The sequence below is a fragment of the Podarcis muralis genome, chromosome 4, assembly GCF_964188315.1.
Source record: "Podarcis muralis chromosome 4, rPodMur119.hap1.1, whole genome shotgun sequence".
Classification (NCBI taxonomy): Eukaryota; Metazoa; Chordata; class Lepidosauria; order Squamata; family Lacertidae; genus Podarcis; species Podarcis muralis.
In genome coordinates this window covers 6789000-6805458 of record NC_135658.1, presented here as the reverse complement: position 1 = coordinate 6805458, position 16459 = coordinate 6789000, and the positions used below count along the sequence as shown (strand labels likewise).

Here is a 16459-nt window from a genome sequence, read left to right as displayed (position 1 = left end):
ACAAGATTTACCCACCCTGGAAGAGTGGCAGATGAAGGTGATGGACTATATGGAATTGGCGGAAATGACTGGCAGAATCCGAGACCTGGGAGAAGAGTTGGTGGAAGAAGATTGGAAGAAATTTAAAGACTACCTGCAGAAATACTGTAAAATTAATGAATGTTAAATTGATGTTGGATTGAAAATAAGTGGTATTAGCAACAAAGTTAAAATGAATATGCAAAAAACTGGAGTGATAATGGATGAAAATATTTAGTTATAATGTGTTAAGATATAGGGTTAAGATAAACGAAAGAGGCTAAGGATTTGCTGAACTGATTATGTAAACGGGAATACAAAAAGGGGAGGCGAGAGGAGGTCAAGGAAAGTGGCAAATGACCCAAAAGATATAAAAAGTGGATTTATTTTTTTTTAAATTTTATTGGATTTTCACATAAGTATTCGACATTGTAAACATAGAAAAAGAAAAAAGGAAAGGAAAAAAGAAAAGATAAAAAAATTCAACTTTTCAAATGATTTTTGTAAATCCAACTGGACTTCCCCACATCCTCCGAAAAAAGTGGATTTGTTTTTTAACTTTTTTCCCCTTTCACTTATGGGTTTTTCCCCCCCTCTATGTATTATTGTATTTTTCTTTTTTGTATTTTTTTCTTTGTTCTTATATGTTCTCCTTTTTTATTCTGTAAACTTTTGTTTATTTTTTGTAAAACCTTAATAAATATCTTTAAAAAAAACAAAACCAAAGTGTTGTTAGACAAACCTGAGGGATCTATCAGATTTTGCCTGGATTATAGGAAGCTGAACCATGTCACTAAAGCAGATGCATATCCAATGTCACATTTAGATGACCTGATCGAAGCTATAGGCCAGTGTCATTACGTCACCTGCCTATACTTAACAAAGGGATACTATCAAGTAAAAATGGAGCCTAGGAACCAGGAGAAAACTGTGTTTAGAAGTCGCTTAGGGCAGTTTGAGTTTAAAGAATGTGCCAGCCACTTTTCAGCGACTGGTGGACAAAATCCTGAACGGATTGCGAGGGTTCACAGTTGCTTATTTAGACGATATTGCTGTGTACAGTCCAACTTGGGATAAACACAAAGAGCACTTAGGGATATTGCTACAGCGAATTAAAGAGGTGAGCTTAACCATCAAAGCTAGCAAATGCCAGATAGGGGGCTCGATTATTCAATACCTGGGACACATGGTGGGAGGAGGAGTGATGAAACCTTTAGAGACAAAGGTAGAAGCCATTTCAAAATGGCCTACCCCTACCTCCAAGAAGAAAGTCAGAGCTTTCCTAGGACTAGCCGGTTATTATCGAAAATTTATTCCAAATTTTAGTGAGTTAGCAGCGCCTTGATCTGACCTAACTCGGAAGAAGGAGCCAGATAAGGTTAAATGGACAGCAGCGTGTCAGCAGGCCTTTGATGCTTTAAAAAGCGCCTTGATGTCAGGACCAGTCCTTGTTGCTCCTAATTATGATCGTGAGTTTACCGTCTTCACCGATGCCTCTAATGCCAGGATCGGGGCCATACTGTGTCAACAGGGAGAGAAGGACGACCTGCATCCGATCACCTTCATAAGCAAGAAATTACTTCCGAAGGAAAAACATTTTCGACCATCGAGAAGGAATGCCTTGCCATCGTGTGGGCATTATAGAAACTGAAGCCGTACATCAGGGGCCGAACTTTTATCTTATGTACTGACCATTCACCCTTGCTGTGGCCGAGAACAATGAAGAACAGTAAGTTGATGAGGTGGGCCCTATCGCTGCAAGACTTTAATTTTACAATTAAAAATGTGAAAGGGTCCCTGAACGCCATTGCAGATGCCTTATCAAAAAGACCTGCGGTTGAAAGTTAACCAGTGCACAGTTATAATTTTTCTGTAGTTAACTGAATACCTAAGATATATCAGGTTTTATGTATAAATGTATATTTTGCCAGAACAAAGTAATTGATGTACCAATGTTATGTGGGATGTGAATGGTGTAATAACAGGTTAGTAATGCTGATTGAGGGACACGGGTGGCGCTGTGGGTAAAACCTCAGCGCCTAGGACTTGCCGATCGTCAGGTCAGCGGTTCGAATCCCCGCGGCGGGGTGCGCTCCCGTCGTTCGGTCCCAGCGCCTGCCAACCTAGCAGTTCGAAAGCACCCCCGGGTGCAAGTAGATAAATAGGGACCGCTTACCAGCGGGAAGGTAAACGGCGTTCCGTGTGCTGCGCTGGCTCGCCAGATGCAGCTTGTCACGCTGGCCACGTGACCCGGAAGTGTCTGCGGACAGCGCTGGCTATAGAGTGAGATGGGCGCACAACCCTAGAGACTGTCAAGACTGGCCCGTACGGGCAGGGGTACCTTTACCTTTACCTTTAATGCTGATTGATCAGGAGAATAACTACCGTAATTTTTGCTCCATAACACGCACTTTTTTGCTCCTAGAAAGTAAGGGGAAATGCCTGTGTGTGTTACGGAGCGAATGCACTGGACTGGAGTCCTGGCTGCCGTCAGTCAAGCAAAGTGTCTGTCCTGCTTTGCGCGGCTCTCGCTTTGCTTGCTTTAAAGCAACCTACGGAGGAGCCGGGGAGGAGGGAGGTAAGGAGAGCCATGGCAGCAAAGCGGGCAGCAGCCGCTTACACGGGAGGAGGGACAGACGGGAGCCATAGCGAGCCGGAAGGAGGCAGGCGGTTAAACGCCAGCAGGTGCTTTTAAAAGCATTGCGTAGTCAGCAACAGCTGCTGCAGCCTCAGCTAGCAAAGGTCCGTGCACTCTCTAAACGGAGCAATGAGGCTGCAGAGGGACGGCAGGGCACAGGAGGGGTTGGATCGGGAAGGGAAAAAATTAAGCAACCAGCAGCCAAAAAAACCCAACCTCAAGCTCTGAGCCAGGAGCGCAGTGAAAACCAGGAAGTAAAAAAGGCTCCCGCGCTGGGGATGGGAGCTGGAGCGTGCTTTTTTACTTCTGCAGCTTGTTTTCAGGCAGGATAGATTTGAGCATTGTCTGGGTCCTAGTGCCCCTACTGCTTTTTTGTGCTCCATTCTATTGCTGCTGGTTGCTGCTTATCTCTCAAACTGAACCTGATACCAGTAGCCACGTGTACAAAGAAAGTAGAAGGCTGCAAGGAGGAGTGCTTTCACACAGCTAATGGCGAATCCCCTGCAATCCAAGTCCTCCTCACTTGCTCAAATCTATTCTGCCTCAAAACAAGGAGCGGAAGGAAAAGGCGGCAAACTGTTAAATGGAAAAAACCCCAGGCACAGGGCAAATACCTTAAGTATACCTTTAAAGCAACAGTGCTCTTTCCCTCCCTCCTCCCCGCTCAGCTCACCGAAAAGATCCTTCTCCACCCACCCCACGCGTGTTCCTTGTCCCTTGAGTGCTTTTTCTTCCCTCCCCACTTAAAACGTGGTTACAAAGCACGGATCCACATGGATCCTCATGATTTTTGCACTGGGTCACCCCAAATTCACCATCAGATCACATCTGTGGCCACAGCATGAACCACAAAAATCATACATCCACTGTTTCGTTTAGAATATTTTCTTCTTCTTTTCCTCCTCTAAAAACTACGTGCGTCTTATGGTCAGGTGCGTGTTATAGAGTGAAAAATACGGTAGGTTAAGTTATCCCTCCTGAGTCAATCTTCTTAAGGGGGGAGGTATGTGGCGTTAGCCCTCCTAGAAAGAGGCCTTGTTCTGGCTCCAGCAAACGTCAGACTGTCAGTTCTTCTCAACTTCTCAAAATTAAGGGGAAATGTGTGTGCGTCCTATGGAGCGAATGCAGGCTCCCTGGCTTCAGCAATAGCAACCCGAAGCCTCTGAAGCCTGCGCTCCAGAGGCTTGGAGATGCTTTCGCTGAAGCCAGCAGAGTCTGGTCTTTGAGGCTGGCGGTGGGGGAAAGCAGCGTTTCCCCCCACCGCCAGCCCCACAGACTGGGGGGGGGGGCAGTGGGAAGGCGTGCAATGCCTTCGCGCTACTCCCCGACCTGGTTTTGAGGCTGGCGGTGGGGGAAAGCAACGCCAACACTGGTAGCGTTTACCTAATAATAATAATAATAATAATAATAATAATTTATTATTTGTACCCCGTCCATCTGGCTGGGTTTCCCCAGCCACTCTGGGCGGCTTCCACAGCGACCAAAAATACACTAAAATGTCACACATTAAAAACTTCCCTGAACAGGGCTGCCTTAAGATGTCTTCTGAATCTCAGGTAGTTGTTTATCGCTTTGACATCTGATGGGAGGGCGTTCCACAGGGTGGGCGCCATTACCGAGAAGGCCCTCTGCCTGGTTCCCTGTAGCTTTGCTTCTCGCAATGAGGGAACCGCCAGAAGGCCCTCAGCACTGGACCTCCGTGTCCAGACAGAAAGATGGGGGTCGAGACGTTCCTTCAGGTATACAGGACCGAGGCCATTTAGTGCTTTCAAGGTCAGCACCAACACTTTGAATTGTGCTCGGAAACATACTGGGAGCCAATGTAGGTCTTTCAAGACCGGTGCTATACCTCAGCGCAGCACGGGGACTGACTGAGCGGGTGGCGAGATGCTTTCAGCCTCAGACACTTGGCAGGTTCTGAAATGGCCGTGCAGGCCAGATTCACGACCCTGGAGGGCTGGATTCGGCCCACGGGACATAGTTTGAGGACCCCTGGCCTACACTGACTGGCAGCAGCTCCCCAGAGTTTCAGGCAGGGATTTTGTCCAGCCCTTGCCGGAGATGTCAGGGGTTGGTCGACCATGGGACATTCTGCATGCCAAGCAGATGCTCTAGGGCTCCCCATATTTCACTAGCCTTTCAACGCTATGCTATTAGCAACTGTGGAGATTCCACCTGCCTCTTTCAAAAGGAGAACACTCACCTGATCAAATAATAATAATAATAATAATAATAATAATAATAATAATAATATATTTATACCCTGCCCACCTGGCTGGGTTCCCAAGGCACTCTGGGGGGCTTCCAACGAAATATTAAAATACAATCGTCCATCAAATATTAAAAACTTCCCTAAACAAAAAAATAACAACAATCCATTTTCAGTGCATTGAATTAGCAATTAAGCATATCTGGAAAGGGAAATGGCATACTTTTTTATTAGCATAAAAAGCATGCATGAAAAAGTAGTACTCATTTATGATGAGAATAGGATTTATTTATTTTGAACTTTGCTGGGTTCCTCCTTGGCAGCCAGTGCGATTGTTTCAGCAGGTATAGAACTCAGGACCCGCTGCCTTGAGGGACATCTAAGAGCAGTTGGGCAGGGAAAGGTCTCCCTTGGGAGGTGGTGGACTCTCCTTCCTTGGAGGTTTCTAAGCAGAGATCGGACGGCCATCTGCCATGGATGCTTTAGCTGAGATTCCTCCATTGCTGGGGGTTGGACTAGATGACCCTGGGATCCCCTCCTATCTCTCCACTCCTGAATTCTAGGAGGAGCTTCCTTGCCTCCTGCAAAGCCCTTTTCCCTGCAAGCTCTTCCTCTGGTTTCTGGACAAGGGAGGGAGATGCTCAGAGTCCAGCCAAGAGCCTCACCCCCAAAAGGATATCTGGGCATGGGCGTAGCCAGGGGGGCAGCTGCCCCCTAAATCCATAAAAAATCATAAGAATCTGAAGTTCTGCCAAGCGAGAAAGGGCTGAGCTGGAGGGACTCGGCATTGCAAGCGTTAAAGGGAAGTGAGCTGCCTTCCTAGAGAGGCCAGAAAGCAAGAGGGGGCCAGGTCCTCCAGAGCCAAGGCCCCTCCCTCCCCAGTCCTTTCCTTGCTTTGGGGTCTCTCCTGCAAGGGCTGCCTCGCTGTCCCCTCCTGGGATCTGGTGAGTCTCCTCTCTCTCCCCCCAGAGGGTGCAGTGGGGAGACGGGGGGGGGGGGTCCCAGGGCTGCAGCAGGGGAGGATGCCTGGGGGGCCTGATCCGGGAGGGGCCAGGTCTGCCACGCTTTCCTTCCTGGAGATCAGAGGATCCCAAACTCACTTGGCCCTCCGCCCCCCCCTTTCTGAATAAATCTCCCTTCTTTAAACAAAGGAGTCCCTGGGACTTTAAATCTGTGTGACATCGCTCAGCCTCATTGCACAACAGAGGAAACATGTGCAAATGGTTTTCCAAAGCTGGAGGAGGAGGTGGACTAGCCCCCCCCCAAAGAAAACCCCACGTGGAGGAAGGAAGGAAGGTAAAGTGGGGAAGAATGGCCAGGAACAAAGAGAGGGATCCCATCCCATAGTCTGGCTGCTGCATTGCGGACCAGTTTCCCAGTCGTCTCCCAGGGCAGCTCCCCACGGAGGCCACTGAAGCAATGCCCTCGCACCCAGAGCATGGCATCCCAGGACCACATCCTCTCTCTGAAAGGGATTGTTGCTGGCAAAGCAGTCGGAAATGGGCGCTGCTACTCACCGAGCCTCCAGGGACCTTGGCATCAATGGCTGTGTGTGTGTGAAGCTATCTTACAGAATAATAATAATAATAATAATAATAATAATAGAAAATTACCCGCCTAAATTTCAAGGGAGATGTTTTTGGCCCTGCCCACTTGGCTCTGAGGGGGTTGGTCAGATACATACCTGACCCTCAGAGCAAAGGGGATCCCACCCCAGGAGTCGGTCTGGAGAGCGGCAGAGTGCAAGAAAAGGAGGCAGAAGCAGTGGAGTGGGGGGGAGGAAAACCTGAGGACCCCCAGGTGAGGACCCCCACTAGAGCCAAGCAACCATTTTTCACAAGATACAAACGATTTGCTTGTCAGTCGGTTCTGACTTCATGCATTGACTGGAGGGAGCAGAAACCAGGTTGATTAATCTCCCAGAAATCCCTTCAGTTGCCTCCACATTTTGCATTGCTAGAAGGCTAGAGACGTATTTCTTCTCCTCTTCCTCCTCTTTCTTTTCAAAAAGATAGCTCATGGTCTGGGATGCGGTGCAGTCCAGCCCTGGTTCCCAGCAAGACTAATCCATGCTTGCTCAGGGAACCATTTCCCCCCCTTCAGGAGCCTCCACATTTTGCATTGCAATCTTCTTTCTAGGAGAGCTTCTTCTTCTTCTTCTTCTTCTTCTTCTTCTTCTTCTTCTTCTTCTTCTTCTTCAGAAAAGAGCTCATGGTTTGCTTGCTAAGGGAAGCTTTTTCTTCCTCTGACCTACAAATTCTGTAACAAAACAATGTATTTGCTTCGTAGGATTTCCTTGAGCTTTTCATTACGACAGACAGAACTTGGCAGAAGTCCAAAGGGTTCCTTCCGATCTCTCAGAGGCTTCTTGAGATGGATGAGCAAGACTCAGCCGGCCCTGGAACAGTAAGAGGCCATGGCAGCCAAACTGGGAGCAGTGGGGGATTCTGGGAAAACCCAGTGCAGAAGATCCTGGGTGAGGAGGACACTCTATGCTCAGAGGTGCAGAGCCAGCAGTTGAGGCAGTTCTGCTGCCAGGCCGCCAAAGGACCGCGAGAGGTTTGCAGCCGACTCTACCACCTTGACCATCAGTGGCTGAAGCCGGAAAGGCACACGAAAGCTGAGATGCTGGACCTGGTGATCTTGGAGCAGTTCCTGGCTGTCCTTCCCCCGGAGATGGAGAGCTGGGTGAGGGAATGCGGAGCGGAGACCAGTTCTCAGGCGGTGGCCCTGGCCGAAGGTTTTCTCCTGAGTCAGGCAGAGGAGAGAAAGCAGGTGAGAGAGACTTTCCTCTGGATACTCCCAAGGGGCTCCAAACAGGACAGAGAACATCCCATAATGGTCTGCTGATGGCCCATCCTATTTCTGGGAAAGCATCCATGGAATGAGATCTCACACCCTTCAAGTCTTTGTCATTCTCTTTCTAATATTTCTCCCCATTCTCTGGTTTGAATCATTGTGGTTTTTTTTCAGGGAAAGGATCTCTTTGCAGAAATGGACCTGGATTCCTGTGAGGCAGAGAGGCCTCCGTTGGTCACCAGAGAGAGGCCACTGGATAAGGAGGAAGGTGGTTTTTCTCTGTTTGGTCTCATTCTGTTGGTTTTCCAACTCATATTAGGGTTCTTTTCATCTTGTTTTGGGGGGAGACAGTTGGGAAGAAGGGTCCAGAGGAGGGGAGATGTATTTCTGCACAACTAACATATGAAATGGGGACAAACGTCCAAATGCTCTCAGCAGGAAAGGCTTTCTCAAAGGCCCATCGGTAGTTAGAGATGCCCTGTTTCACCTGTGAGATAAGCCGGCAATCCAGGCGTCCTGTTTACCTTTTTTCTCGTGCAGGTGACAGAAGGATGCCGGCAAGACCTCCTGATCCGTCTTTTCCTGGGGACAGAAGGGAAGCAGTGGCTGTGGAACCAGATCAGGTCAGGGGAAGCTGCCTTGTGGGGACAGAGGCCGAGGGATGGAGCAATGTCAAGCACTGTTTGGCTCCGAAGCGCCCTCTTCGATTGCATGGAGCCCGGACAGCCCTGTCGTTTCCCACGGATCTGAGGGCAATGAAACAATCGCTGAGACGGCTAGAGCGCTGGTGGCGGATAACTCATTCTGAAGCTGACTAGACACGGGTTAGAGCTCAATGTTGAGCCTACCAAGTGGCAGTAGCGACGGCAAAGAAGACTTTCTTCTCCGTCTCTATTGCATCTGCAGAAAACAGCAGCAGGAGACTTTTTCAGGTGGTTCGCAATTTAGTGGAACCACTTGCTACATTGGGGCCCAGTATGGGCCACATGATCTCCTGCAATGATTTTGCAAAGTTTTTTGCAGATAAAGTCGCTCAGATTCAGGAAGAGGTAGACTCCACCGTAGAGCAGGGCCGGGGCAGGAGAGTTCTTGTGTCCTGTCTAGTCAAGTTTTGTGGGATCAACTCCAATCTGTTACCTCTGAGGATGTGGACAGGCTGTTTGGACGAGTGAAGCCAACCACCTGTCTCCTTGATCCTTGCCCATCCTGGCTTATAAAATCTAGCCGGGAAGGACTGGGCGATGGGCTTCTCGTGAATGCTTCTCTCTGTGAGGGAGCCTTCCCAGACCCGCTGAAAGAGGCGGTCTTTAAACCGTTTATTAAAAAACCATCTTTAGATGCTGCTAATATGGACCAGTCTCAAATCTTCCATTCTTGGGCAAGGTGATTGAGCGAGTGGTTGCTGAAGAACTCCAGGCACGCCTGGAAGAAGCGGACCATTTGGATCCCTTCCAGTCGGGATTCAGGCCTCATCATGGGGACTGAAACTGCCTTGGTCGCAGTGGTTGATGATCTCCGGCAGGCTAGGGACAAAGGTGAGAGCTGTTTCCTAGTTCTGCTGGATCTCTCAGCGGCGTTTGATACCATCAACCATAACATCCTTCTGGACCGTCTTGAGGAGCTGGGAGCACTGTCATACAGTGGTTCTGCTCCTTCTTCCTGGGCTGTGTTCAGAAAGTGGTGGTGGGGGGTGAGTGTTCAGACCCCTGGGCTCTCACTTGTGGGTGCCTCAGGGTTCTGTCTTCTCCCCCATGCTTTTCAACATCTCATGCAGCCGCTGGAGAGATCATCAGGGGCTTTGGGCTGGGTACTCATCAGTATGTGGATGATACCCAACTCTACCTCTCTTTCAAATCGGAACCAGTGAAGGCATTGAAGGTCCTCTGTGAGTGTCTGGAGGCAGTTGGAGGATGGATGGCGGCTAACAGATTGAGGTTGAATCCTGTCAAGACAGAAGTACTGTTTTTGGGGGACAGGAGGCGGGCAGGTGTGGGGGACTCCCTGGTCCTGAATGGGGTAACTGTGCCCCTGAAGGACCAGGTGCACAGCCTGGGATTCATTCTGGACTCGCAGCTGTCCATGGAGGCACAGGGCAATTGTGTGTCCAGGGCAGCTGTTTATCAGCTCCATCTGGTACGCAGACTGAGACCCTAACTGCCCGCAGACTGTCTCACCAGAGTGGTGCATGCTCTGGTTATCTCTCGCTTGGAGTACTGCAATGCCCTCTATCTGGGGCTCTCTTTGAAGGTGACCCCGAAACTACAACTAATCCAAAATGCGGCAGCTAGACGGATGACTGGGAGTGGCCGCCGAGATCACATAACACTGGTCCTGAAAGACCTGCATTGGCTCCCAGTACGTTTCCGAGCTCAATTCAAAGTGTTGGTGCTGACCTTTAAAGCCCTAAACGGCCTCGGTCCAGTATACCTGAAGGAGCGTCTTCACCTCCATCGTTCTGCCCGGACACTGAGGTCCAGCGCCAAGGGCCTTCTGGCGGTTCCCTCGCTGCAAGAAGCCAAGTTAAAGGGAACCAGGCCCAGGGCCTTCTTGGTAGTGGCACCCGCCCTATGGAATGCCCTCCCACCAAATGCCAAAGAAAAAAATAACTACCAAACTTTTAGAAGACATCTAAAGGCAGCCCAGTTTAGGGAAGCTTTTAATGTTGAATAGATTGTTGTATTTTAGTGTTTTGTTGGAAGCCGCCCAGAGTTCTGGCTGGGGAAACCCAGCCAGATGGGCAGGGTATAAATTATTATTATTATTATTATTATTATTATTATTATTATTATTATTATTACAGGAAGGAAACAACTGAGCAGATCATATTTCTGCTGTCTCAGAGGAGGACATTTCCCTTTTTCTTTTAGGGTTCATTGTGCTTTGAAGACGTCGCTGTTCGTTTCACGGACGAGGAGTGGGCGTTGCTGGATCCTGACCAGAGAGCTCTGCATAAGCACGTCATGGAGGAGAATCATGGGATCATGGCCTCTCTTGGTAAGGCTCCCTGTGGGATCGTCATATCTGCCTGGAACTTCAAAAAATACCTCTATGGGCCCAACCTCATATATTTTTACAGAGCTCAACAGCACTCCCTATAACACCTGGGAACCTAACACCCCCCAAAAAAGAGAAAATTACAGTTTTTTCTTTGAACAATCTTCCTCAAATTATTCCTTTTTCTACCAGGATTGGGCTGGTCTGAACTTCCCAGGCCATCTTCAATGTCAGCTTCAGAATTGTTAGGAAAGCTAAGTAGTTTCAGATTTTTGTTTTTGCTCCCGTCAGTCTTGGGTTGACCAAAGAGAGGACTGGCAGCGAAGCTCAGGTGCTGCCAGCCAGAGAAGAAGCAGGCCTAGGGAGAGGAGACTTAGCAGCGGAAGGCAGAGAGGAGGGGGAGATCAACTGTAATCTGAGCTCTGAACAAAGGGGAGAAGAAAAACAGAGACAGTGACAGACAGCTGTGTGAGAGCTACAGGAGTGAGTCAGACGTTGGAATGCAGGAAGCATTCTCTGCCAAATCTCGTAGGATCTGAAAAGTGGTTGAGACGCTCTAAAGATACTGGGGGCTTCCGTGCTGGGGAAGGAGGAGGAGCTCAGTCTGGGCAACTCCATCTTGTGGGGAGCACGGTGAGTAGAGGAGCTCCGTCCAAGTTTGTTGTTTCAGCAATAAATCTGAAATAATTAACAGCCAGAGTGGTCTCACGTTTGTGGGAGAGACCAAGCCATAACAAGGACTGACATTGGAGATGGAGGGGATGTCATGACTGGGCCAAACAAAATTCATTCCAGAGAAGAGCTAGGCTTATTGAATCTCAGGTAGCAGTAGCAGTGATGAGGATGAGGATGATACAGTGGTACCTCGGTTTACAAACTTAATTTTTTCCAGAACAGGTACCACTGTAGTAGTAATAATAATTTCTTGTAATGGCTTGGCTCTCCCACAGAAGCAAGACACTGGCAGTAATTATCTCGGGTTTATTGTTCAAACACATAAATCACTCCAGAGCTCTTTCACTCCATGTCTGACTTCAAGTTTGCAGTTGCCAAGTCTAAACTCTGCCCCTTCCTCTTCTTCCAAGAGGGGAAAAAACCCTTTCGCTTCTGCTCTTTCCCCCTCCTCTCACTGACATTTTCGCGCCTTCGAGTTTTTGGGCTAGCTATTCCTGGCCTCGCCCCTTCTGTCTCTGAGCTAAGATTGGTATTTTGTGGATCTTTCCTATCTGCTGCCTGCTCTCTGTTCTCTGAAGCTCTGCCACTCGGCTGCCCCTCCTCCCTCTCACATTCCGGCTCACATTCCAGTGTCCTTATCTCTCTTTGCCTGCTTTCATACATTCCAGCCTCTGTCAGCTCCGGAACAAAGCTGACATTTTTATTTCTACCCTGCCCATCTGACTGGATTGCCCAGCCACTCTGGGCGGCTTCCAACACATACCGTATTTTTCGCCCTATAGGACGCAATTTTCCCCCTCCAAAAATGAAGGGGAAATGTGTGTGCGTCCTATGGGGCAAATGCAGGCTTTCCCGGGCTTCCTGCAGCTCTGCGCCACCTTCCCGATCCCGGCGCGAAGCCACGCGGGGCTCCAGAGGGTGGCACGGAGCTGCCTGCGCTCCAGGGCTTCTTGCAGCTCCGCGCCACCCTCTGGATCCCAGCGCGAAGCCACGCAGGGCTCCGGAGGGTAGCGCAGAGCTGCCTGCATTCCGAAGCCTGGTGCGCGCTGAAGAGCGCCCCCGGGCTTCACGCACCTCTCCGCAAGCCTGGGGAGACCGGCGCAGCTCCCTAGGCTTGCAGATAGCAGGCTGTTCTGGGGGCTGGGGTCGGGGGAAGCTCGGGCTTCCCCCGCGCCTGCCCCGTGCCTGGGGAGGGGAATTTTTTTTTCTTTATCCCCCCCCCCCAAAAAAAATTAGGTGCGTCCTATGGGGCGGTGCATCCTATGGGGCGAAAAATATGGTATATAAACATGAAACATGAATAATAATATTCTGATGCCATATAAAAAGAACATTAACTTTAAAATGAACAACTTATACTGGTGGCCAAAATTGTGGAAACCTTTTGTGAAAAGTGTATTTCTGAGGTTTGATGGCTCATAACACCACTTTTGTGTGGAGTAATACCATAAAATTATATATCAATGGAAAGATAATTTAATGAACAATGTAATGTAATGACTTTTATGAAGGAGTATTTATTGGAACAGTAGTCATAAAGAAAAAATGTGAAAATTTTGGTAACCATTGGTAACCTTTAGCTTTAATTACAGCCTTACAACGCTTTCCCATGAAGTGAACCAAATTTTTAGTTCTGCACCTGTAAGAATATGAAACCAAGATTGAATTATTGCCTCTGTTAATTGGGCTTTATTGCTGGATTGCTTCTAACAAAGAATTTTCTTTAGTCGGCTCCATAGATTTCTGATTGGGTTAATGTTTGGGCTATTCCCAAGCCGTTCCGGCAGTGGAATAGGATTATCTTGAAAGCACCGTTTGCACACAGCAGCAACAGGACATGGAGTTAAGTCCTGTTGAAATAGAAAATAAATATATAAGTAGGAGGGGGCCGCTAGGGGTGCCTTGGAAGATGGCGGATATTAACATCTATCCAGCTCGCACGAGGTAATTAGTCTTGGGGTTGGAACTTAACTGGTTAAGAAGTTCCCATGATGCCTCAAGTCTGACGTCAGCTTCTGGAAGCTGGGAGGAGTCTGGGAGGAGTTTCTGTTCTGTTCCCCTCTGGTCTTTGAGGGAGAAAGACGCAGTTTTTCCTAATGGCGGCAAGGAGCCCAGGAGATCCCTGGGGGAATGTCGGAATAAAGAGCTGAAAAGGACAAACCTGGACTCTGTGTGTGTTTGTCAAAGGACGTGACAGTTTCATCACCGCTGTGTTTATCTCTGCTAAGGTGTGACTGGAGCTACCGGGCGACGGAGCTGAGTGGCGCAGCTAAGGGGAAGCGCGCCGGACCGGGCTGTTATAAATGGCTAATTGTGGACCAATAAATCAATTAGTGGGGTCCCAATATCGTATTTCGCCACAGGTTATGGGTACTAATCACCGCTTGTAAAACTGTCACTAGACGTGCCGGAATGCGTTTGAAGTTCGGCAGGAGATGGTGGTTTTTTTTTGCCTGGTCTAAGAGGCAAAGAAGCTGCTGAGAGAGCTGCTGGGACACAGAGCTAAAAGCAAGAAGCAGCTGGGAGCTGGAGAGCAGCTGGAAAATCGTTTCTCCGGACGGGTGCTGGATGAGCTGGTGATCTTGTAAGTACAGCTTGGGGCCCCTTGGGAGAACGGAAGAGGATGGCAGGCTGCCAGGTCTTGGAGGACATTCCAGGCTCACTTTAAGAAGTTGGGCAACCTGGCTGCTGATCTGAAGTCTACTGTTCTGGGTGCCAGGAAGCCAGAGGCCGTTTGCCTAGTGCTCCAGGGAATTCGTGAGGCTGGAGGCGGAAAGCAAGGGCCGGGAGGAAGGCAAGATGGCGCTGCCCACCTTCGTGAGAGCCGGTGCACAGCTGGGAAGGGCTGTGGGCCCCAGAGGGGGGACTATTGGCACTGTTGCTGTTGCTGCCAGGTTTGCAGAGTCTTAAAAGGGCTATCTGGGAATGTGCTGTTGCTGTGAGGCTTCAGCAGGAGGCCAGAGCCTGGAGAAGGAATACACAAGCCTAAAAAGGCTGGAGCCCCTGTCCCAGATGCTTTAGCCACAAGGAGTGCTGCTGAGCAGGTCGGGGGGGCGAAGGATTCCAAAGGCAAGTTTAAGAGCCTGCTGGAATGAAGTGGCGGTTCAGAGGGGGCAAAGCTGGCAAGGAGTGCTTTTCCGGAAGAAGGAGAAGGAGGCCAGCGGGAGGAGCCTCAGGCAGTGTTTTTTCCACTGGAGTTCGTCATTGCTACACGTGTAATGCAACGTGTCTGCGTGAGGAGCTTGGAGAGAGGCAAGCTGCTGGGAGCCCTTTACCTACCACTGGGGGTGCAGGAAAGCGTCCTGGGAGCCCTGGGAGCAGTGGGGGGGGCGGTGAGCAGTAAAAGCACAGAAAAGCCTCTTTTTCCAAAGGCTGCCAAGAGATGTTTGCGTCGAAAGTCGAAGCCTGGGAAACAGGACACAGCTACAGGCTTCAAGGCCAGCCATCTGCTGCAGCGGGAGATACGTGCTGCAGAGTTGTCTGGGAACTCTGAGATAAGTCCAGTCTTCAGAGCAACGCAGGATGTTGCGGTTTCGGACGCTGCCAAGGACAGAGGCAGCGGGACGTTTGTTGCTTCTATGGCAACTGTGAAGAACAACTCCAGCCAGGACACGGTGACACGCTGGGTGTTTTGGTTTCTGCTATCAGGCAGCACCTGATAGGCAAACTGCGGAACTGCAGGGCTGTTTCAACAGGAACAATTGTTTTGTTAGCAGACGGAATGAAAAAGCAATCTGTGGTGTGGCTAACGTGTTTTTCTCTCCTTTACAGGAGGAGCCAGAGGTCTGCGTTGTGCCGGGACTGAATTGTTGTCTGTTATCTGTATCTGCTCTAACGAAGCAGGGGTTCAAAAATGTGCTTTGAAAATGACACCTGTTTCATTTTCAGAGGGGGGCGACAACGGGTCAACATGGCGAAGAGCAAGAACAATTTCTTTGTTCTGGAGTCACCTCTGGAGGGTGGTGGGAATGCTGTAAAAGCACAGGTGCAGTGTGCTAAGGTTCCCAGTCATGTGCAAAAGTTGCACAGGTGCACAAAAGGGTACAAACTCCGGAAATGTGGGAGGTCCCAAGGGTGCGGGGCATGCAAAGGTGCAAAGGAACTTGGTTTTCCCGGGTTTGGGAGGGTAGCCAAGGAAGCTTTTGAGCTTGTTCACACAGATCTGTCAGGACCCAGGAAGTGTGGGAGTCTGGGTGGGGCCAGGTATGTGCTATCGCTGACAGATGGCCACAGCCAGGTTGGCTGGTGTCTCTCTCTCAAATCACAGGGGGAGGCGGCGCAACTGATCAAGGATTGGGTTGCGGAGGTAGAACTAAGGTTCTCCACCAGGGTGCAAGGGTTCAAGAGCGACCCAGGGTCACAGTTTACTGGGTCTGCTCTGGAGGAATCTTTCAAGGAAAAGGGAATACGTCACCAGGTGACGGGTGCAAAGTCTTCTCAAAGGAGAAGGGAGGCTGTGGCTGAGCCCGGTGATGGGATCAGGTCCAGAATCAGGGTTCAAAACCCGGTGATGGGGACCAAGTCCAGGGTCAGGGTTCAGGGCAGGTTTGGGCATCTCCAAGGGTTGTGAAAGGAGTGTCCAGGTGTGAGGCTTCATCTCCGGTAATGGAGAAAGCTCACAAACAGGGTGTCAAGTCAGAGGGGGAAGAGTCTGACGGGGGAGACACAACTGCTGGCCCTAAAGGGTCAGTAGGGTATCAGGTCACAGGTGCGTGGAAAAGTGTCGCACAGTGTGATTCTGGGAGTGTGGAAGGGGTTCAACAGGTGCCTGGGAAAGATGCCGGGAAGGGGCACAAGGCAAAGGGCAAGGTGTTGAACTCAAGAGGGTCAGAATGTGAGGCAAGAGGGGGTCTTGGGGTTGGAACTTAACTGGTTAAGAAGTTCCCATGATGCCTCAAGTCTGACGTCAGCTTCTGGAAGCTGGGAGGAGTCTGGGAGGAGTTTCTGTTCTGTTCCCCTCTGGTCTTTGAGGGAGAAAGACGCAGTTTTTCCTAATGGCGGCAAGGAGCCCAGGAGATCCCTGGGGGAATGTCGGAATAAAGAGCTGAAAAGGACAAACCTGGACTCTGTGTGTGTTTGTCAAAGGACGTGACAGTTTCATCACCGCTGTGTTTATCTCTGCTAAG

General features: G+C 49.7%; 1 protein-coding gene across 1 annotated transcript in view; it reads left to right on the top strand.

Moving 5' to 3' along the window:
* Window positions 1-16459, top strand: part of LOC114592676 (uncharacterized) — a 182008-nt gene that overhangs the window by 144337 nt on the left and 21212 nt on the right. Inside the window, 1 exon segment of the mRNA XM_077928077.1 lies at window positions 2307-2329. Coding sequence (XP_077784203.1) covers window positions 2307-2329 — 23 coding nt within the window.